A 21,711-nucleotide genomic window follows, 5' to 3' on the forward strand; every position below is an offset into this window, starting at 1 on the left:
GACGGGTGGGGTGAAGTCGCCGACGAAATTGCGACACTCATCCTTTAATTGCTTACGTTTCAGGCAAGTGAAGAAATGGCTTTTGGCACCTACCCCAAAAATAAATGACCACCCAGCCTGGCCAATTAAGCCAAAAATGGTAACTGTCGCAATGTACAGCAATTGTGGTCCACCTGCTTTTATCTTCCGTTTTATTGTGGTGGCGTGTGTTGCTTGCCTTTGTGATCCCCACACCGGTCCACTACGGATAGGGAGGGGCATGGCCGTCGCTTCGCACAAAGCAGCTACTGAGCGAACCTACCGAAAGGTTTTGTACGAGTTTTACTGATTTTATGTATAAACATTTTAGAAGGTTCTGGTATGTTTTCGCTATTTTTAATGGTTTTTTGTTGTCTAAAAAATGTCCATAAACATTCAGAATCTCAAAATTTTACTCTGAATTTTTAAAAGTTCATACTTACAAAAAAATATACTCTCTGCGTCTCAAAATAAGTGACTCAACTTTGCACTAAAGTTAGTACAAAATTTAGTCACTTATATTGGGACAGAGGGAACATTTTTTGATTTGTTTGCAAGAAATATTTGGAATTTCAAAATATGTTCATGTTTTAAAAACAAAAAAATCTCAAAAAATGTTCACCTTTCAAAAAATGCTTGCGTCTTCCAAAAAAGATCATAAACATTTTGAAAAGGTTCAAAATTTTCAAATAAAAATAAAAATCTAAAAATATGTTCACACTTTTGTATTTTTTTGTGATTTTTTAGTAGGCTGAATGAAAAGAAAATAAGCACTCCTGCCGATCGATATTAATTGTCGCCGACTTAGTAAATCCACAGCAATTAACATGGATTAGAGGGAGTTCTAAAAAAGTGTGTTGCTATAGTGCCCACTCCTTCACTTTTTTACTTGTCTCTCTCCTACACTTAGACAAAAGTGCCATGCAAGCGGGCTTATAGCCCACTATTATACTTACTCTTATATTGTTAACTGCTAATCTAAGACCGGTTTAAAGCGTGTTCTAGTCTATCTGGATTGAGCGAGGGTGGTGACGTGTCATGCACTCATATCATCATCCTTCACTCATAACTGGATAGCTTCTTCTACTTGTTTTGGCTTTGCACTTATCTTGACATGAATAATCTACATAGTACTGTCAACTCTGACTATTCGAAAGACGCCAATTAGAAAAAGTATATACAGCAAAATTACACCGTAAAATAATGGTTAATTCGATATACAAGCCACGTCCGCAATGGCATTTAGCAAAGTATCAGAATGCTGGCAATGCAATGGTTAAAAGTTTCTTTCCAAGTGAATTTTTTGTGTCGTCTGATCAAAATTTCAATCAACGGGGTCGATCTTGTATGGTTTGTGTGGTAGGGTCAATTTTCTCAAGGAAAATGGATAAGGTTGAACAGTGGTAAATCCACATTTGTTTTCTCACCAATAATTCGACCGATCAGATCATGGGCACCACCATCAGTTGCAAGAAAAATTGATGCAAAATCGGAAACACAATTTCTTGTGTCACAACGAACAGCTGAGTTAATTGTAAGAAACCACCACACCACATTGAAGGCTAGATTAGCAGAAAACACGAGTTTACATTTTTTTTGGACAAACAACACCATGTCTAGTGTAATCGTTTGGCAAATAACATTGATTGGCGCATTAGGCTTATTTAAGCGTGTTTATGGCAGGTGGGTCCCGCATTTCGCTCACATGGCATAACAGTTCACGGAGACAGGGTTGGTTGAAATGTACCAACAATAGTCCCTGGAATTTTACATAGACACCCTTTAATAAAAAACAAAAGCGATCAGCCCCCGTGCACTGTGCCCATGTGCTGCCGGAATCCCGCCCGTCGCCGCTAGGTGGTCGCAGCCGCTCCGCGTGCCAGTCGTTGCACTCCGCCGCGCCTGAAGGCATGGAGACAATGGCGACGAACCGCACGCCGCCGGGAGCAGCCGCCCTGCAGGACACCCTCCGCCACCACCGAGGCGGTCAACGCCGACAGTCGGGGCCCTCCCTCAGCTTCAAGTAGGCGACCGCCGTATATGGTATGTCTAGCCGGTGGCTAGAATCGATTCAACAACTAGCTCCTGTGCTTGTACGTCCGCATCCAACCGGGAAGAATCAATCAACGCACGCCTAGATCCGCAGTAGACAAAGTACTTCTTGCAACACCGAGCACTGTGCATGCGTGCTAGTTGTTGCTGCTGCTTGCGGGAGATGCGGCGGCCACCTTGTTCGCGAGGCAGAGTAGGCGCCATTGGGTTCTTGGTGGGCAGTGGCGGCGCTAGGAAATGAAGGCTGGGTATTCATTTAAATATATTTTTTGCTCTAAATATAGTATATGAACCAAACAACATACCACTAGCAATATAGATGAACAAAACAACACTAGCATACTAGATGGATGCAGAATGTCCAGGGCGGAGTTGTGGAGGTGAGCCGGGAGGGGCTGGGCGCCTACTTGGGCCGGGGAGCCGCCAACCGGGAGGTCGGAGGCGGACCGGCGCCTGGCGAAGCCGCACCGCCGCAGAGGTCGGCGCAGAGCGGCAGAGGGTCGGAGGGCGTCTGGGCAAGGGCGGGCCAGCAAGGGAGGGAGAGGGAGAGGGTGGCCGGAGGGGAGGGGACCGAGGGGTGAGGCGAGGGAGGAAGGAGAGAGCCGACCTGGCCGCCGGAGCCGGACCTGATTCCAGGGTAGGCTGAATCGGGGGAGCTAGCTAGGTTTGGCAAAAGAGGGTCGATTGAAATTGGGGCTTGGCCGCTCGAGGCAGTACGTAATCGAGGGAGGGAGACGAGCCACTCGTGCGCCTAGCCACTTAGCCAGACGCTGACTCGGTCGTGTCTGCTCCCCTGCGTAGCTTTTTTGCCGTGGCCCTATTCCTTCTATCGTATATGTACTAATTTTTTTACGCGAAATACTTGGGTATTCCAGGGAAGTCCCAGGAAGACCCCTAGCACCGCCACTTTTGGTGGGGAGACCGGGTTGAGAGCGGCATGGCGGCGGAGACCACCATGCACTGCACTGCGAGCATGCTAGGAGGTTTTGAGGCGCCGGCCGCGGATCCGGCATGGGGCATGGCGTTAGAAGGGCGGGGGCTATCTGGTCTGCGGTGGGGGAAGGTTTGGGGACGGCTGGTGGCCCGGGGAGAAAGTTTGGCACATTTTTGCAAAAGACCCGCCGTCTCTTGCGAACTGTTACGCCACCTATGCAAAAAATGGGGCCCACCTGTCATAAACGCGCTCAAATGAGACTAATCCACCTGTCATATTGGTTCCTACATATTCCACGAAGGTCATTTATCGTTTGAACCACGTTGTCAAGGATTCGTTTAATCCCGTATGCAATTCCCTTTGTCTGGGAATATGTTACTTGCCTGAGATTGGATCGTCAGTATCTCCATATATACCTAGTTCTATCTCGTTATCGACAAGTCTCTTTACTTGTTCCGTAATACAAGATCTCGTGACTAACTCATTAGCCACATTGCTTGCAAGCTCTTTACGATGTTGTATTACCGAGAGGGCCCAAAGATACCTCTCCTCACACGAAGTGACAAATCCCAGTCTCGATCCATGCCAACCCAACAGACACCTTCGGAGATACCTGTAGAGCAACTTTATAATCACCCAGTTATGAAGTGACGTTTGATAGCACACAAGGTATTCCTCCGGTATCCGGGAGTTGCATGATCTCATGGTCTTAGGAATAGATAGATGACATGAAGAAAACTATAGCAATAAACTCAAGTGATATGATCAAATGTTAAGCTTACGGTTGGGTCTTGTCCATCACATCATTCTCCTAATAATGTGATCCCGTTATCAAATGACAACTCATGTCTATGGTTAGAAAACCTTAACCATCTTTGATCAACGAGCTAGTCTACTAGAGGCTCACTAGGGACATAGTATTTGTGTATGTATTCACACTTGTATTTAAGTTTCCGGTCAATACAATTCTAACACGAATAATAACCTTTATCATTAATAAGGAAATATGATAATAACCAATTTATTATTGCCTCTAGGGCATATTTCCAACAGGTATCTTCCCGGGACCGACCCTGGAGAATCGGCCAGACAAATGCGCAAGCGGGCATCAATGCACTGGACTAATTTCCGCGGCCAATTGCACTGCAAAACCACCAACAAACAACAATCCATGCATCAGCTCGCTAGAGGACATGTAAAATCAGTGTGCAGGAAATGAAACACAGGGAGAACGGAAATTATATTGCCGTTTGGGAAGAGAAGAGCTCACATCGCCGTTTGGGAAGAGAAGAGCTCACATCAACCAATTGACGTGAGGCTGGAAGAGGAAGCGTCTTTCGCCGTCGGGGACGGGCGAGGTCAGGCCGCCGCCGCCCCCTCCTTAATTTCTTTCGGCGGGGCTGAACTGCGTTTTTTTGAGAAAGCTGAAGTATTCGAGTGGAAGTCGGTGGCTGGTTTTGGGAAGCTTCTTGAAGCTTCCAGTCCTTTTTTCCTTGGCCTTTTTTGTTTGGTTTGTCTTATTTTCCCCTTTTATGTTTTTCATATTTCCATTTTTTTTCTCAAAATGCATGAACTCCTTTCAAACTCAAGAACTTTTTTCAAATTCGTGAGTGTTTTCCAAATTTGTTTTTTTAAATCGTGGACGTTTTCCAAATCTGTGATTTTTTTCACATTTGTGAAGTTTTCGCCTAAAATTCCTGAACATTTTTTAATTTTATTTTTCCTTAAATCATGGACCTTTTCCAAATTCATGAATTTTTTTGTCCGTGACCTTTTTCAAACTCGTGAACTTTTAAAAATCCACAAACTTAAAAAAAAATCAGTGATTCTTTTCCCAAATTCGTGAATTTTTCTCAAATCTATAAACCTTTTATTAAACTATTTTTTATGAAACCTTGTCAGAGGGCGGGGAGCTCCCACGTTGCATACTGAAGAAGAGAGTTGGTCCAATTAATTAAGGTACCCGACCCAAAAATCATAAAAAACTAACAAAAACCACGCACGCAACTGTTGATTCAGCATCATCTACAGACTTCGTATGGAATGCCATGTTTCATGGGAGAAGCAGATATTGAGAAATTTGCAGGTGCTTCACAATGTATATTGCCAGAAGAAAGCTATGAGCTTCAGATTAGGCACCGAGAGTATATAGCAGTTGCGGCTTGGATCCTGAGTAGAGATGTGAAGGATAGGGAGCAGGTCCCGATGAAGGTTGAGAGTGATGTACAACAAATTGCAGCAGATTCATGGGCTCCATTATTGAGCAGGTTAACTCAATCAGGTTTGCAGACATCTGCATAGCACCTACCTAAAGTGGCAGCATGCATATGATTTGGGGAAACAACAATTTGGGGCAAACAACAGAGTTGATGTTGTCATCTTCTCTCTCTTTCTCTCTCTCTCCAGTCTTCCCCCATTTCTTCTTTCCAGATACAACAGAGTAGATAGCAAGCATAAATCATGATACAAGACTAGGGCTATCAAAGGTAATAACAAGGTGAAGAAAATCATGCAAAAGATATATCATGATAATCAAGCATAATAATAGGTATTAAACTCCAGAAAGGATCGAAACCAGGTAGGTAGCTCTAGATATTAAAAACAGGTGCTCATAACTTTTCAGGTTGCACATGTCACCCATCACAACTAAGGAGAAACTTTGGGGTGCATTTATTCTCAACTCATCTACGATGGAGCTCCAGTTTATTGGTAGTAGAGATAGCTAGTGTCCATCTATATCCTTGATCTTTAGCCTGAGCATGGCATTTCTGTTCCAAACAAAATAGGAAAACACAAAGGATCAGGGATGAAGATGATTAAGCACAAGTGGAACAAGACAAATTGGCAAGTAATTTTGCAACAACATTCAAATGTTATGTGTCACTCAAAATGCATAATGATATAATTGACCAAGCAATGATGACTAGATGCTTCCATACCCCAAACATGTTGTATTTTTCCTTCTACAGCGTGAAAAGTAAAGAAAACAATAGTCAATGAGGGTATAAGTCACCAAGGGGGAGTTTTTAGACTGGATTATACACTTGACATGTAGGGCGAAAATATCATGGTGGTATATCTAAATTGAAAAACATTCAATAACACAAGTGTGCCGATGTAAATTATGCTATCCAGAACTGATAGGTGTGGGAATAATGGCATGCTTAAATAGACATACATGGAAATTTTATTCCATGACACTACCGTATCCTTTCTCGCAAAAAGAATAACGACATTATTCTAAAAAAACTGCAAGTATGTACATCCAAAGTAACATGACTGAGGTTCACCATTCAAGGTCAGCTTACTGGTGATAAGAATTCATATAATGTGATATCAATATATGAGAAATGAAGAAGATGCAATACATGAACTTCCATTCTTCAACTGCTAATCCCTCTCTCTAATTTCCCGGATATATAACCCAAGACAACAACAACAGTCATGACCACATAGAAAAAAAACAACTGTAGCGAAATCATGCTACAGGTACATAAAACATCTCAATTGTTGCTTACTAGTCTTCCTAAAATGGCCCGAGGAATCAATTATGTACCTACCACCATTCCATGAATGTACTACACCATGACTGTTGATGAACCATTAATTAAAATAATAGAGGACTAATAGTTTGGCAATGCCATTCATCCTTAACTACACTGGATATGTTGGTGTATTGATCTAAGCTACAGATTTTAGCTTTAAAGCACACAACAAGACAAAGCAACTGAATAGAAAATAGATTGATAGAGTGAACAATTCAAAAACATTATAACCTCAACAAGACAATAGATTATATGAAGGCCAAAAAACAAACCTTGTAGGATCATCCTTGAGTGCAGGAAATACGGGAGGCCAAATCATCATAAGAGGATGGATTTCACAGAAAAATTTATCACCGTCTTCCTTCTCATACACCTTATGCATTGTTCTGCGCTTGATGTCCAAGAGGAATGTGCATTGACCCCTGTCCAAGAACACAAACTCGGCATTGTCTCCTGCCTGGTTTATCAGGAGAGAAGCATTGTCATCTGCCATACTCAAATCAGCACACATCTCACGCAAATAAATGGTGTCCATCAGCAACCATGTGTACCCATTGTGGAGCCAGATGCGAAGTTGAAACTTCTTGACATGGATAAGATATACACCAGCAACATCATCAGCCTGTGACAATATGGTGTTTCTCTCACCATACTCCATCCCTTCTGGGAGCTCAATTATGGAGAAACTCGAGGCCGCCAAATCCAAGACAATAATGTTGCTCCAGCCAGCTGGCACGTAGATTTTATTGTTGGACAACACAGATTTAAGTACTGACCATGGACGAGGGGGCTGCTGTATGATCAAGCTATGATTCATGCGCCATATGCCATGTTTCAAGATATATATGTATACCCTATGTTTTCCATCCGTTGTTTGGTGCATCAACACATACAAGTAAGACAAGGCATTGCCCTCTTCTTTGGACATGATTCTAGAGTAAGCAGTACCGTCAAATAAGTACGGAGATTGGGGGCGTGGAAATGGTGGGAGGATGTCCATGCCTCTCTCAGGACACACCACGTTTTGCACTGCAAACGTGGTTCCAATTTTATCATGCTGCCTAATGAGGACGTTGCTATTCCGGCAACCAAGGATGTAGGTTGGTACCGACGGTACTCTCTGATAGGAGCCCAAGCTAGAGGTTGAGCGACGGATGACAGCAGTGAGTTCACGGGGCTGAGGCAATATTGGGATGAAGTGCGGGGTGTTCTGACCTTTGTTGATGTAGAAGCCAAGAAGGCGGGGCGGGTGGATCTCACGAAATCGATGGAGGAAGGCGCGGTTGGAGGCATGGGCGAGCCAACGTGTGCATACGAGGGCGGAGTTGAGAAGGGTGGTGGTGAAGATGGTGCGGATGAGGATCTCACTGAGGAGGTCGTCGTCCTCGAGCACCTTGGATATCGCCGCCATTGATGTTGGGGAACGCTGGTCAAACTGGGGTTAGGGGAGAAGAATTGTAGGTCGATGCTGGGGACGGGTGAGGCGAAATCGCTGACGAAATTGTGACACTCATTCTTTAATTGCTTACGTTTCAGGCAAGTGAAGAAACGGCTTTTGGCACCTACCCCAAAAATAATGACCACCCAGCCTGGCCAATTAAGCCAAAAATGGTAGCTGTCGCAGCAACTGTGGGCCACCTGCTTTTATCTTCCGTTTTATTGCGGTGGCGTGTGTTGCTTGCCTTTGTGATCCCCACATCGGTCCACTACGGTCATCATTCAGGTGCTGACCCATTCCAAGCTGCTCATGACATGACCGTGCTCCCCTTCAAACTAAAAGAGCACACTTTGTTATGATATTTTTATGTATTAGCGGTGGCCATGTACAATTTGCAAAGTAAAACAAATGACCATGGAAGTATTAAATTACTTATGTGTTTTATTTTATAATGCAAAATTTTATTGTTTCTTACTGGGAAGTTTATATTTTCTGAGTAGGAAGTGCGGTCACCTAAGTGAAAAGATATTTGTATTTGAGTAAAAAAATGTGTGGGTTTGGTAGAAAGTTTATAGTCCCCGATTAGAAAGTCTATATTAATTGCTGAATAGAATATACTATGTAAGCCCGTTTGTTTCCGAGTAGAAAGTTTATCATTCAAGTAGAAATTTTGTAATTAAAAAATATGGAATTTCTATATTGCCTGGTAAAAAGGTATCATCTCAGTCAAAACTTTAATGTTTTTGTATATAATGTTTTTCTAATACGTTTTGAAAGTTTGTGTTTATAAGTAGAAAGTCTATATTGCATGGCAGGAAGGTATTATCTACTTCAAATGCTCATGGTCTTTTAGTTAAATAAAAGTTTTTCCAACATAAACATAAAGTTTGTGCTTCTGAAGTAGAAAGTCCAACCAATAGAGCTCAACATTATGTGTAAACTTTCATCCAACAAACACCAATAGAGCTCAACACTGAATAGCAGTTCGGAAGCTTGCATTTAGAAAACTTTGTCTTGTACAAACTCTAGATTAGAGCAGTGGAGCACTACCCGGTCTAAATAAATTTGAATCAACAATGCTTTCATGTTCAGTGATAACACAAGATCAAAATTGCATTCAAATTTTTTGTCTCCATATGACACGCTTCCACAACAAAACAGCAAAATTCAGGTGGAAGGAGGCACGGTAGAATTAAGCTTCAAAGGAGCAACAACCCATTCCCCCACCGGTGTCGCTGGTGCCCGTCTCATCGCCCACAGAGTCCTGCTGCCCCACCGCATAGTCGGCGTCGTCGGGGAGGCTGCCTTGGCTGACATCCTTGCCTACCCCATGAGCAGCGGGCAAAGTCACCCACGCAGTCCTGCGTGGTGGACGCCAACCTCGGCGCCGTAGATGGTCCCTTGTTCTTCTTGCTCCAATACTCTGTAATTTCTTTATAATGGATCTCTGGTGAACTTAAATTTTCCTTTAGGCTGCAACATTCATTCAGCTAAGGAACTGAATATGAACAGCTAACCAAAAGCTAGCGCAATTGTCTGCACTAGAATTTGGACGACATCAAATACAGACCAATATCTTAGAAGGGTGAGCAGCGCCATGGTTGGGCGGCTGCCATCGCACTGGGTTGGGATGGGCAGCCCCAAGGCCGTCGGCTCGTCGTCGCGTCAGAGCAGCCCCGAGGGCGCTAGGTGATCGTTGCCTGTGGCAGCGCTGAGGCCGCCGGCTCGCCGTTGTAGCAGGATCACCGTTGCGTGCTGCAGCACCCGCCATTGCGTGGGGGCTCACCGGGTCGCCGTCGCATAGGTCAGATGAGGCGGCGGCGAGATTTGGGTTAGAACTTGGAAGGATAGGAACAGGGTACAATAACTTGACAGGGAGTTACCTAATTACTGAGAGAGGGGGTTTTGTGAAAAATGGAGTTAAGTGGCTGGTTAGTACTCCCGCCATTGATATCTGCCGCTCGCTATTGATCCAAGGTCCCACGATGGAAGTTTCCAGATTTGCACTGAATTCCAGTTTTCACTTGATACTTCGCCCAGTTTTAATGTCTCTAAATTCATTGAGAGGGAGTGATCTTACATGCCCATAGAGGGGCTGATATAGCCTAGGGGTTCTTTGACATAATTTTTGATTGAAGAAAAAAGATTTTTGATAGATGACCAAGGCTACCGTTGAAGTAAGGAGTTGGGAGGGTAGAACTAGGTAATTGTTCGTCATTTGGCCCATGCGCTCCTAATTGGGCTAGGAGGTGGTTTATCCCATTTGGAGAGAGATGAGATCCCCTCCACCATACATGGGCCTTCTTTAATTCTTGGACTTGGGCTTCTTTGATCCAGTGTTTCATCTTTGTCTTATTCTCTTATATGCGGTCTCCTTCCTTTGATTTGTTTATCACTAGTAAGTCTGCACGTGCAACGCACGTTATAATCTTCGCAAGAAAATTTCTCATTACCATCTTAATATATATGATTTCTGATCTTCCTTATATACTTCCAATTTTGAACAAATGATGGGCAGGAATTATGTTTCAAAAACAATTTGTAACACAGGACAATACAATGTGATAATCACGCTTCAGTCGTAAGGGGTGAAGAATGATTACCAGTATATCTACATCTCAGGACTAATAAGAAACAACGAAAATGTAGTCAAGATGGTCAACAAGCTAACCTTCTTTTCCATTGAATGTTTGATATAATCACATCAATGCGAACCAATGACTTTGAGCTTTTCAAATGGACGCTTCTCCCTTAGTTCTTTATGTTAATTCAATACTTGAATTGTTGCCTTTGCTACCTGCACATAAGAGCTGTTTAGATACCGAAGACTGGGGGGAGTAACATCCTTCTCAATATGATTTTTCCATACTTCATACTTGTCATAACTTTGATATATAATAATTGACAGCTTTGCGAATCTGAGTTTGATGTTGAAACAAACTTAAAATTAGCAAGACACACTGGTGTTCATTTGAAAAGGTTCATACTTTTTTCCTGGAAAACTTATTTTCATAATATCATTTGATGTCCATCTCATTTTTGAGACGGCAGATAGGCCCCATTGCTACATAGTAGTTTAAAAAGGTTCAAGAGCAATTATGCAAGGGAGGGTGCATTAAGCAGAACACCTCCATTTGTTATGCTTCCTTTGTCTTCCAAGCTACATTTGCATACATAGCACCGATACGGCTTCTGTCAACCGAAAACAACATAATGTTCAGCCGTGTTGCAGAGCAGACCTACACAAACATCCTGATGGCCGCAAGAAAAATGAAAACTGGCCTCCATGGTTGATATTTATGCAACCAGAAAATCATCTGATCTTGTCAGACACATTAGAGTATTGTAAAAAAAGTGCATGAAAGGACTCATCATATATGCTTGAACTAAAAGAAAGAAAGTGCATAAACACATTGACAGAAAAATACTAATCCACCGAACAAGGGACAAGGGAGGAATGAGGTTGACAGAGGATCGCTCACCATTTGTTTCCTGGTAGATCCATGCACACATAAGAAAAGAAAAAGGAATGAATTTCACAGAAAAAAGAAATAAAAGAAATAAGAGAATCTAGAATAGTTGGAACGAAGAAAAAGTATATATCTGAACTTGGTTATGTGGCAACACCACTAAACACCAAATTATCAAAGAAAAAAAAATGATATTGTGATCTATACCTCAAACACCTTGAACTTATCAGTCATGACACACACTGCCTGTTCCCTGTTGGGTCTTCTGCTTCAATAAGATTGGTGACTAATCCTATTGGGTCTTCCACATACGTCTGTCTGCTCTCTCAATACTCTCTAGCTGCAAAGCCTCGTGCGTATGAGGTATGAGATGATCAGCACTTGCTAATATGACGGCAGCGAATTAGATGATCAAGATCGACACACCTGTGATCAGCACTTCCTAATAAGTTAAGCTAGTAGTACTAAATCAATATCTAAGTCAGAAATATAGTCAAGCCACTGTACGCATGCGGTCGTGGGACGGCAACCTTGGTCTTCGATGATGGCTCCGATGAGAGGGCGAGTGGAGTCTGCTCATTGGCCTCCGTGAGGACGCCGTTGTGGGGTTGTAGACCTCTCAGTCAGCCGCTGGAAGCCTTCTCAGAGCGAGGTGATGTCCCGCAGATCAAAGCAGTTACCGCCCCCGTAGGCTCGCGTTGGCGCCGTGCGCCGCCTCTCGCCAGAGACTGTCGCCACCGGAGGTTCACCGTCGAGGCCGCCGGCTGCGCCCCTGCCCTTCCTCATCTCCCTTCCTTCTGTTCTACCGAGAGGGCCCAAAGATATCTCTCCTCACACGAAGTGAAAAATCCCAGTCTCGATCCATGCCAACCCAACAGACACCTTCGGAGATACCTGTAGAGCATCTTTGTAATCACCCAGTTATGAAGTGACGTTTGATAGCACACAAGGTATTCCTCCGATATCCGGGAGTTGCATGATCTCATGGTCTTTGGAATAGATAGTTGACATCAAGAAAGCTATAGCAATAAACTCAAGTGATACGATCAAATGTTAAGCTTACGGTTGAGTCTTGTCCATCACATCATTCTTCTAATGATGTGATCCCGTTATCAAATGACAACTCATGTCTATGGTTAGGAAACCTTAACCATCTTTGATCAACGAGCTAGTCTACTAGAGGCCCACTAGGGACATATTATTTGTGTATGTATTCACACTTGTATTTAAGTTTCCGGTCAATACAATTCTAACATGAATAATAACCTTTATCATTAATAAGGAAATATGGTAATAACCAATTTATTATTGCCTCTAGGGCATATTTCCAACAGGTATCTTCCCGGGATCGACCCTGGAGAATCGGCCAGACAAATGCGCAAGCGGGCATCAATGCAATGGACTAACTTTCGCGGCCAATTGCGCTGCAAAACTACCAACAAACAACAATCCATGCATCAGCTCGCTAGAGGACATGTAAAATCAGTGTGCAGGAAATGAAACACAGGGAGAACGGAAATTATCTTGCCGTTTGGGAAGAGAAGAGCTCACATCAACCAATTGACGTGAGGCTGGAAGAGGAAGCGTCTTTCGCCGTCGGGGACGGGCGAGGTCAGGCCGCCGCCGCCCCCTCCTTAATTTCTTTCGGCGGGGCTGAACTGCGTTTTTTTAGAGAAAGCTGAAGTATTCAAGTGGAAGTCGGTGGCTGGTTTTGGGAAGCTTCTTGAAGCTTCCAGTCCGTTTTTCCTTGGCCTTTTTTGTTTGGTTTTTTCTTATTTCCCCTTTTATGTTTTTCATATTTCCATTTTTTTCTCAAAATGCATGAACTCCTTTCAAACTCAAGAACTTTTTCAAATTCGTGAATGTTTTCCAAATTTGTTTTTTAAATCGTGGACGTTTTCCAAATCTATGATTTTTTTCACATTTGTGAAGTTTTCGCCTAAAATTCCGGAACATTTTTTAATTTTATTTTTCCGTAAATCGTGGACCTTTTCCAAATTCATGAATTTTTTTGTCCGTGACCTTTTCAAACTCGTGAACTTTTAAAAATCCACAAACTTAAAAAAAATCAGTGATTCTTTTCCCAAATTCATGAATTTTTCTCAAATCTATAAACCTTTTATTAAACTATTTTTTATGAAACCTTGTCAGAGGGCGGGGAGCTCCCACGTTGCATATTGAAGAAGAGAGTTGGTCCAATTAATTAAGGTACCCGACCCAAAAATCATACAAAACTAACAAAAACCACGCACGCAACTGTTGATTCAGCATCATCTCCAAACTTCGTATGGAATGCCATGTTTCATGGGAGAAGCAGATATTGAGAAATTTACAGGTGCTTCACAATGTATATTGCCAGAAGAAAGCTATGAGCTTCAGATTAGGCACCGAGATTATTGCCAAAAGGAACCATAGGAGGTTTAAAGGAAAGTGGAGACGCAATGAGAATCAGAATAGCAATGGAGTACAAAAGGGCAAGAATCATTTTAAGAAAAATGATAAGGGTAGCAACTCTCAAGCTTGCTATAGATGTGGTTGTACTACTCATCATGCAAGGAAGTGTACTAATTCAAAGCATTTGGTGACGTTGTATCAGCAATCAATTGGCAAGGGCAAGAAGGCTCAAGGGAACCAGCACGAAGCTCACTTCACTGGTCCAATGATTGAAAGTTCTCAAGGCGTTCATCAGAACGAAGTTCATGACAACATGGAGAACCAAGATCAGGCTCAGCAAAAGGAAGGACCACCACTTACTATTGATGACATGGTGGATTTCACTTCTACTAATGACATATATGGAGATATACTTTGATCTTCCAATAATGTCATAAGTATTGTGATATATCCTTAGTTATATTGTGTGCTGTAAAATAATTATGTCCTCGGACATATGGTATTATAACAATTATGTCCTTAAACATAATGTATTATAATATGTGGCAGACATACATAGTATGTAATGTATGTGTTAATTCTATATGAGATTGAATAAATAATGAATTTTATTCTTTTAATCTATAGAAAACTTCGAGAAACAATCCAATGGAGGAGGAAATTTGCTTAGTGGACAGCGTGCCTCTAACACAATTCTACGGGAAGTTAAATACTTTCGAAGTCTCAGAAAGAGTAAGGGAAGTGTTATGTCAATTGGTGGTCATGACACGCTAATTGTTGGTTCTGGTCAAGCCACATTTACACTCCCGAATGGTACAAAACTTGAAATCCAGGAGGCTTTATTGTATCCGGATTCAACTCGTACCCTGTTGAGTTTTAAGGATATCTGCATGAATGGCTACCACATTGAAACTCATGAAGACAATGCGGTTGAAAGCCTGCTGATAACTCAGCAGAAGGGATCCGACAAGGAAACCCTTGAGAGACTACCTGCTCTATCTTCTGGACTGTATTACACATACTTCAAGCCAGAGCAACATTTGGCATACAAAATAATTTTTCAGAATCTTGACAAGTTCAAGATATGGCATGATCGCCCAGGTCATCCTGCTGTGGGGATGATGAGAAAATTTATTGATGGTTCAACTGGACACAACATAACGGTTGCTAATTTCCCCAAATCCTTGGATTTTGTATGCACTGCATGTGCAACTGGGAAATTATCACAAGACCTTCATATCCGAAGATCAAGAATGAACCACTTAATTTTCTTGAACGCATTCAAGGAGATATATGTGGTCCAATTCAACCGTTATTGGGACCATTTAGATATTTTATGGTGCTCATAGATGCATCAACAAGATGGTCCAATGTGTGTCTATTATCAACAAGGAACCATGCTTTGCAAAGCTGATCACTCAAATCATTAAACTGAGGGCAAATCATCCTGAACACAGGATAAAATCCATCAGAATGGATAATGCTGCTGAATTTAGTTCACGAGCATTCAATGATTATTGCCTAGCTTTGGGCATAACCCTGGAGCATTATGTACCATATGTACACACACAAAATGGTCTTGTGGAATCACTTATCAAGAGGATCAAGTTGATAGCAGGACCACTCCTACAGAACTGTAATCTTCCAACATCTTGTTGGGGACACGCGGTATTGCATGTTGCGGAGTTGATACAAATTTGACCAACTGCATATCATATGGCCTCCTCGTTGCAGTTAGTACGTGGAAATCAACCAATTATTTCCCATCTTCGAAGATTCGGTTGCGCTGTGTACGTACCGATATCACCACCTCAACGTACATCGATGGGTCCACATAGAAAAATGGGGATCTATGTGCGGTACAATTCTCCGTCGATTATAAAGTACCTGGAACCTCTAAAAGGGGACCTATTTACAGCCCGATACGCTGATTGTATCTTCGATGAGGACAATTTTCCGGCATTAGGGGGAGAAAAGAACCACAAAGAATGCCGGGAAATAGATTGGAATGTCAAAGGCATTCAGTTCTTAGATCCACGTATGAATGAATCTGAACTGGAAGTTCAGAAGATTATTAATTTGCAAAATATTGCAAATAATCTGCCAGATGCATTTACTGATTATAAAGGTGTCACTAAATCCCATGTTCCCGCTATGAATGTTCCAGAGAGAGTTGAGATATCTCATAAGACCACTCAACTGCCCAAGAGGGGGAGAAAATTGGATAAAAAGGACAAGGCTTCTCAGAAGCGTCCGCGGGAAGTGAGGATCCCTCAAATAGTAAATGCAGGTCAACCGCGAGTTGATATTCAACATAGTGTTGAAAGACACCTTAAGGATGTTATGCATCCAGAACCTAGCACAACTATGCACACAAATATTGGTGTTGGGTCATCGGTACACCTTGACTCAATTGTTGTGGGAAATCACGATGAGTCATAAGGTATTGATGAGATTTCCATCAACTATGTTGAATCAGGAGAATCATTCAGCAGAAAGACTACAATTGTCGACATATTTTTCGCCTCAAAGATTGCAGATGACCTGGCATTGGATCATGAACCTAAGTCCATGGCAGAGTGTATGAAACGCTCAGACTGGTCCAACTGGAAGGTTGTAATAGAGGACGAATTGCACTCGCTTGCCAAGAGAGGGGTATTTACTGCAGTAATACATACTCCTCCTAATGTTTTCCCCGTGGGGGCAATATGGGTTTTTGTTCGTAAAAGGAACGAAAACAATGAGGTGGTGAGATATAAAGCAAGGCTTGTAGCACAAGGGTTTACACAAAGACCTGGCATCGATTATGATGAAACATATTCTCCTGTGATGAGTGGAATCACGTACCGATACTTGATATCACTGGCAGTGCAAATGAATTTGTATAACCAATTGATGGATGTGGTGACAACATATTTATATGGGCCACTTAAGACAGATATCTATATGAAAGTTCCCGAGGGACTGAAGATTCCGGATCCGAAAGCTAATCGCAACATGTATTGCATAAACCTACTGAAGTCGTTATACGGCTTGAGACAATGTGGTATATTTAAATCAAGAGAGAACCATGGTGGGGTATTGCGATGCTGGATACTTGTCAGATCCCCATGATGCCAAATCGCAGACTGGTTTTGTCTTCTTACATGGAGGTACATCCTTCTCTGGAAGTCAACAAAGAAAACCTTAGTGGCAACGTCCACCAATCATTCTGAGATAATTGCTTTGTTCGAAGCATCACGTGAATGTGTATGGCTTCGCAGAATGATGAACTTTGTCCAAAGTTCAAGTGGGATTGGTTCCTTGAAATCACCCACCATTATCTATGAAGATAATGATGCTTGTATTGCATAAATGCAAACGGGTTATATTAAGAGCAATGTTACAAAGCAAATTTCTCCTAAATTATTTTATCCCCATGATCTGCAAGAAAAGGGGGAGATAAGTACTTTGCAAACAAAGTCATGCGATAATCTCGCTGATCTGTTTACTAAGTCCTTACCAAGTTCTTTGTTCCATAAATATGTAACTGGAATTGGTATGAGACGACTTCGAGACTTGCAAAATTCAGGGGGAGAAATTTCCTAGATATAACCTGTTAAGATCATGAGATCTTTAATATTGCACTCTTTTCCTTTGTGAGTTTTCCAAATGGTTTCTCATGTAAGGTTTTTAATGAGGCAATATCAATGCAAGCATGGACGATGTATGCCATTTTCTCCTTATTTTCCCACAAGGTTTTTCAAAGGAGTTTTTCATGGCATGCTGTATATTTTCTTCTCATTTTTTTCCACAGTGTTTTGGAGAAGAGTGTTTCAAGGATGATCAGAGAATATTCCAAGGGTGATCAGTCTCAAAGACAAGCGAGGATTAGGGGGAGTGTTAGGATTAATTTAGTTATGTAATTAAGGATAATCCTCCCTTGTACAACCGTTCGTGCGGATTGCTGCCAACCGACACGGCGGTTCTCCCACGCCCCCACGATGGACGCGTCCTTTCAATCGCGTCTGTTCTGCTTGTATATAAACTATGATCCTTAATGGAATAGTAATAGTTCGATCAATTCGTTCTTTCACAGACACAACGCACTATGAAGGTAGTAACATACTAGTCTAAGTTACTCCGCACACTAGCCTAAGTAGGGCCAAAGTCATTACTACAATATAATTACTATGCATTAATTAGATCCATTGTCCTGACCTAACTAGAGTAGATCATCATGGAAAACTTAGAAGTCAATTAATGCCCATAAACTCCGCCTTTGCTGGCCAAAAGCTAGCGTTACAAGTGTTCTCTTGCTATATATTGAACCGGAACCAAAACCCATTCATCGGCCTCCATCTTCCTACTAAAATAAAAAATCAAGGATGGCACTCCAGCCTCTCTCCTGGTGTACGTGCTTCGTCATCATTCTCATTGTGGCTTCTACTTCCTTTGCCGTCGACTATGACTGTAGTAGATCATTGAGTGTGGTTACTTCACACTGCAAGGAAGAGCTCACATGGGTTATATCTTCCGGAGACAAGACCCTTATTGGTCTTGAATGTTGCCAGGAACTTGGCTGCGTGAATGAACCAACATGTTTCCCTCTGGTCCAAAGAATCTGTAAGGATCATGAATGTCGACGGCCAGCTTTCGTGCCATCGATGTCTACATAAAAACCTAAGTAGATCTGTACCTCCTTTACATGTCGTGAGGTTACTAGATTCGAATAATATATATGTTTGTGTGTGTTGTTGCACTTTTTCTGGAAAATGAATGCAAAACTTTCTAGGCTATGCATCTGTGCATCGTAGAATAATTCCCCTTTCAAATTTCTTTGTGGTCACTGGTTGAAGTAAATCTCGCCCTATCCAACAGGGACTAATCATTTTGTTTCTCTTCCCATCTATCATGCTAACTCCCTAACTTTGTGCCTGCCTCCTACCCGCTCATCTAGCGGCCGGGCACCATAGAGCGTGTTCACCCTCTTTGAGACTGTTTAATAATGTGCTTCATCAATTCTTTACTAACTCAACAACCAAGTAACCCTTAGTTCCCAAAGTCCTTTATTTTCTTCTAACATATTGAGTTCATCACAAAGGCCCATAAAAATTTGTCTTGATCCCCACAATCCAAAAACCATTATGAGGAGGAGGTTATGGATCATGTACGGGTTTCAGAAATCAAGAGGAGCGATTTGCATAATTGATTAAAAAGTTGTGCTCTTAATTTTTGTTTCTTGATAGGTTTCAAGCGGGATTCAAATGCTATTTGATAATTAGGGAAGGGTGGTTTGATTTTATGAGTTGTGCTATTTCCTTCACATATCTATGCCTGTGTGTGGATGCATATTTTTTGAAAATTAATGCGAAGTTTTCTAGCTTCTACATCCTCTGATTCACACATCCCTATTGTCGTATTCATTTATTGGAGGCAGCTTTTAGGCTTCAAGTTAATCCAGGAATAATTTCCCTTCAGGAATTTTCCTCATACTAGGTAAGTGCCCGTGCATTGCTATGGGAAACAACACAATTATGTTGATACAACATCAAGAAGTACTTAGAGAACGCAATTCATGTGATTCTTTTGGGGGCGATTGATGTTAAAACACCATCAAGACATGCAAATACTTAAGACACGTCTGGTTCGGCAAGTTTTGACCGTCTCCCAATTACATCGCTTAGCGAAGACGTTAACAGTGTTTGGTACGGCTAGGCCGGTTTCGATCGCCTTGTAATCTGATACAGCACTTCATAAAGCCCAAAGTGGGATATATACCCTGTGGAAATCGAAAACGCTCGACCCCCTTCTCTCTCTTTGACGGCCGGATTTTTCCCTTCTCTGCCGTGAGCGGCAACGCCGGCCGGACCCCCTCCCCTCATCCCCACCACGAGCAACGTCGCAAGCCGGACCTCCCCCCATCCCTACCATGAGCGGCAGTGTCAGCAGGGCCTCCCTCTTCTCTGCACGAGCAGCAACTCTGGCCGGACCTCCCCCTCCTCGGTCGCTAGCTGCCATGCTGACCGCGGACCTCTGATCATCAGGTCATGACCAGCCGCACCGGCCGGGCTTCCCCCTTCTTCTCCGTTAGCCAGCATGTTGGCCGAGGATCTCCCTTCTCCTTACTTCTTTTCTGGACGCTCTGGTTTGGGAAACCAAACCTTGAACCAAGCACATCAGGTAAGCACCCAATCCCCAGGGCAATACACTGCATTCGGATTAAAATCTGAAAACGTTACCTATCCTGAATCAAATGTGTCTTTTCTTTAAATCTTTTTAGCTAAGCAAATGAATGCTGGTCAGCAAATGTATGAAAAAATGTCATCTTAAACTCTTCACTATAATGCATGGAATGACCACGTCTTCCAAAGCCCGTATAAATATGTGATTCATCCCGCAAATGAATAAAACTGCGAGGTCATACTATCCTTTTTACAAATAATAATGCCATAGCTTCTAAATTGTAAATAACCAGTGATTGGAAATGGGTATTCACTTTTGGTTCAATACAACTTTTTCTAGTCAATTCACGTCTCACACTTTCATCCAAGAGTAGATAGTTCCGCCAGGTAGAAGGTATCAGGCTACCAGCTATATAAAAGGGGACAAAGATAACTAACAGTCGTAGGGGAACACTCACCAAACTCACCAGGACCAGAGCAACTTCTCCTCAGTGCTTGAAGATGCAGTTGACAACCTCCTGTGTTTACGACGGTCTGCTCCAGCGTCACCGCCAGCCACCTCCTTGAGGCGTTCCTCCGCACGCCCTTGTCCCACAACTACTTCTAGGACTCCATATAAGATACACCATATTTTCTTGACTCCTGATGCAACAAACAAAATTTCACCTCAAAATAAGTAAGATGCATATTCTCCTGAAAATGAACTGACCAAATGCAAGCTACGGGAAAACAATACAAGCTTTATATCTTCTAAAAGATTGGTGCAGAAATAGCTATTGTGTGCAACAAAGCAAAGTGCTTTCTGAACAAGTCAACAAAAGTGTATTGAACTTAACTATCTATACACAACCATATAGGCAATTAAGCGAAGAAGAAACATTAGAGTGGATTTCAATAAGAAATGCTGATTGTTCACTTGCATCAGCAACATAATGATTTAAGTATGTGGAGCAGGAAAAAACAACATTTTCTCTATACAGTTCCAAAGTACCTTTCAAATCTGAGCTGATGCAGCCGCACAAAAATTTGAAATCAGCTATATCACGCTCATTTAGCTAGACAATTGTACACCGGTCCATCGGCTGACATGTAGGACAACACCCCAAATCAATCCTGATTGCCATTGTGTAATCTGCACAAAAGTAGTAGCAGTGATATGATGAGAGCTCATGAAACAGAAACCTGATTGCCATTATATTTTTGAGTGAAAATATAATATTTGCAATCATTGTAAATACCACTCGAACAAAATATGCTAAGTTCTAATGAAAAGTAAACAAAGATAAATGAACTGAAGATTTTGGCAGAGGGTATATATGAGCTAAACAGAATGAAGATGATATGCATAGCCCACAGGGGAAAATCATCTTGATTGTAGAAAATACAGTGGAGCAACGTATTCAGAAAAATGATACGTACCCCACGGAGGAAAATACAGTGGAGCAACGTATACCAGACACCAGTACTCCTCTCCTCCCGCTCCTCTTCTGCCTGGGTCCAAGCCGCAGCAAACAGACCATGCCAAGGCGGCGGCAGCAGCATCGGCGAGATGGTGCACTGTGTGTTGTGGAGTCGGTAGGCGGAGGTGCAGCAATGCAGTCCTCCTCCCAGTCCAGTCCCAGGCCATGACGTCGGCGACATCCTCATCGCGTTGGGACGCAGAGTCATGGGGTGCGTGGAAGACGGCCGCAAGGAG

The 21,711-nt window shown here is 42.4% G+C and overlaps 1 protein-coding gene across 2 annotated transcripts; it reads right to left on the reverse strand.

Annotated features, from left to right (window-relative positions):
* Positions 1–5,530: 5,530 nt before the first annotated feature.
* On the reverse strand, positions 5,531–8,069 carry LOC123140744 (uncharacterized). 2 transcript variants are annotated; one of them, XM_044560029.1, is made up of 3 exons: positions 7,101–8,027; positions 6,822–7,006; positions 5,531–5,772 (listed from the first exon to the last, which is right to left on the reverse strand). In XM_044560029.1, exons 1-2 carry the CDS (start codon positions 7,958–7,960, stop codon positions 6,868–6,870), a joined length of 999 nt encoding a protein of 332 aa, XP_044415964.1. In that variant the 5' UTR covers positions 7,961–8,027; the 3' UTR covers positions 5,531–5,772; positions 6,822–6,867. The 2 variants fall into 2 exon arrangements, with proteins under 2 accessions (XP_044415964.1, XP_044415963.1); XM_044560028.1 differs by having other exon boundaries at positions 6,822–8,069.
* Positions 8,070–21,711: the final 13,642 nt, after the last annotated feature.

Source organism: Triticum aestivum, chromosome 6D, assembly GCF_018294505.1.
Source record: "Triticum aestivum cultivar Chinese Spring chromosome 6D, IWGSC CS RefSeq v2.1, whole genome shotgun sequence".
Taxonomy (NCBI): Eukaryota; Viridiplantae; Streptophyta; class Magnoliopsida; order Poales; family Poaceae; genus Triticum; species Triticum aestivum.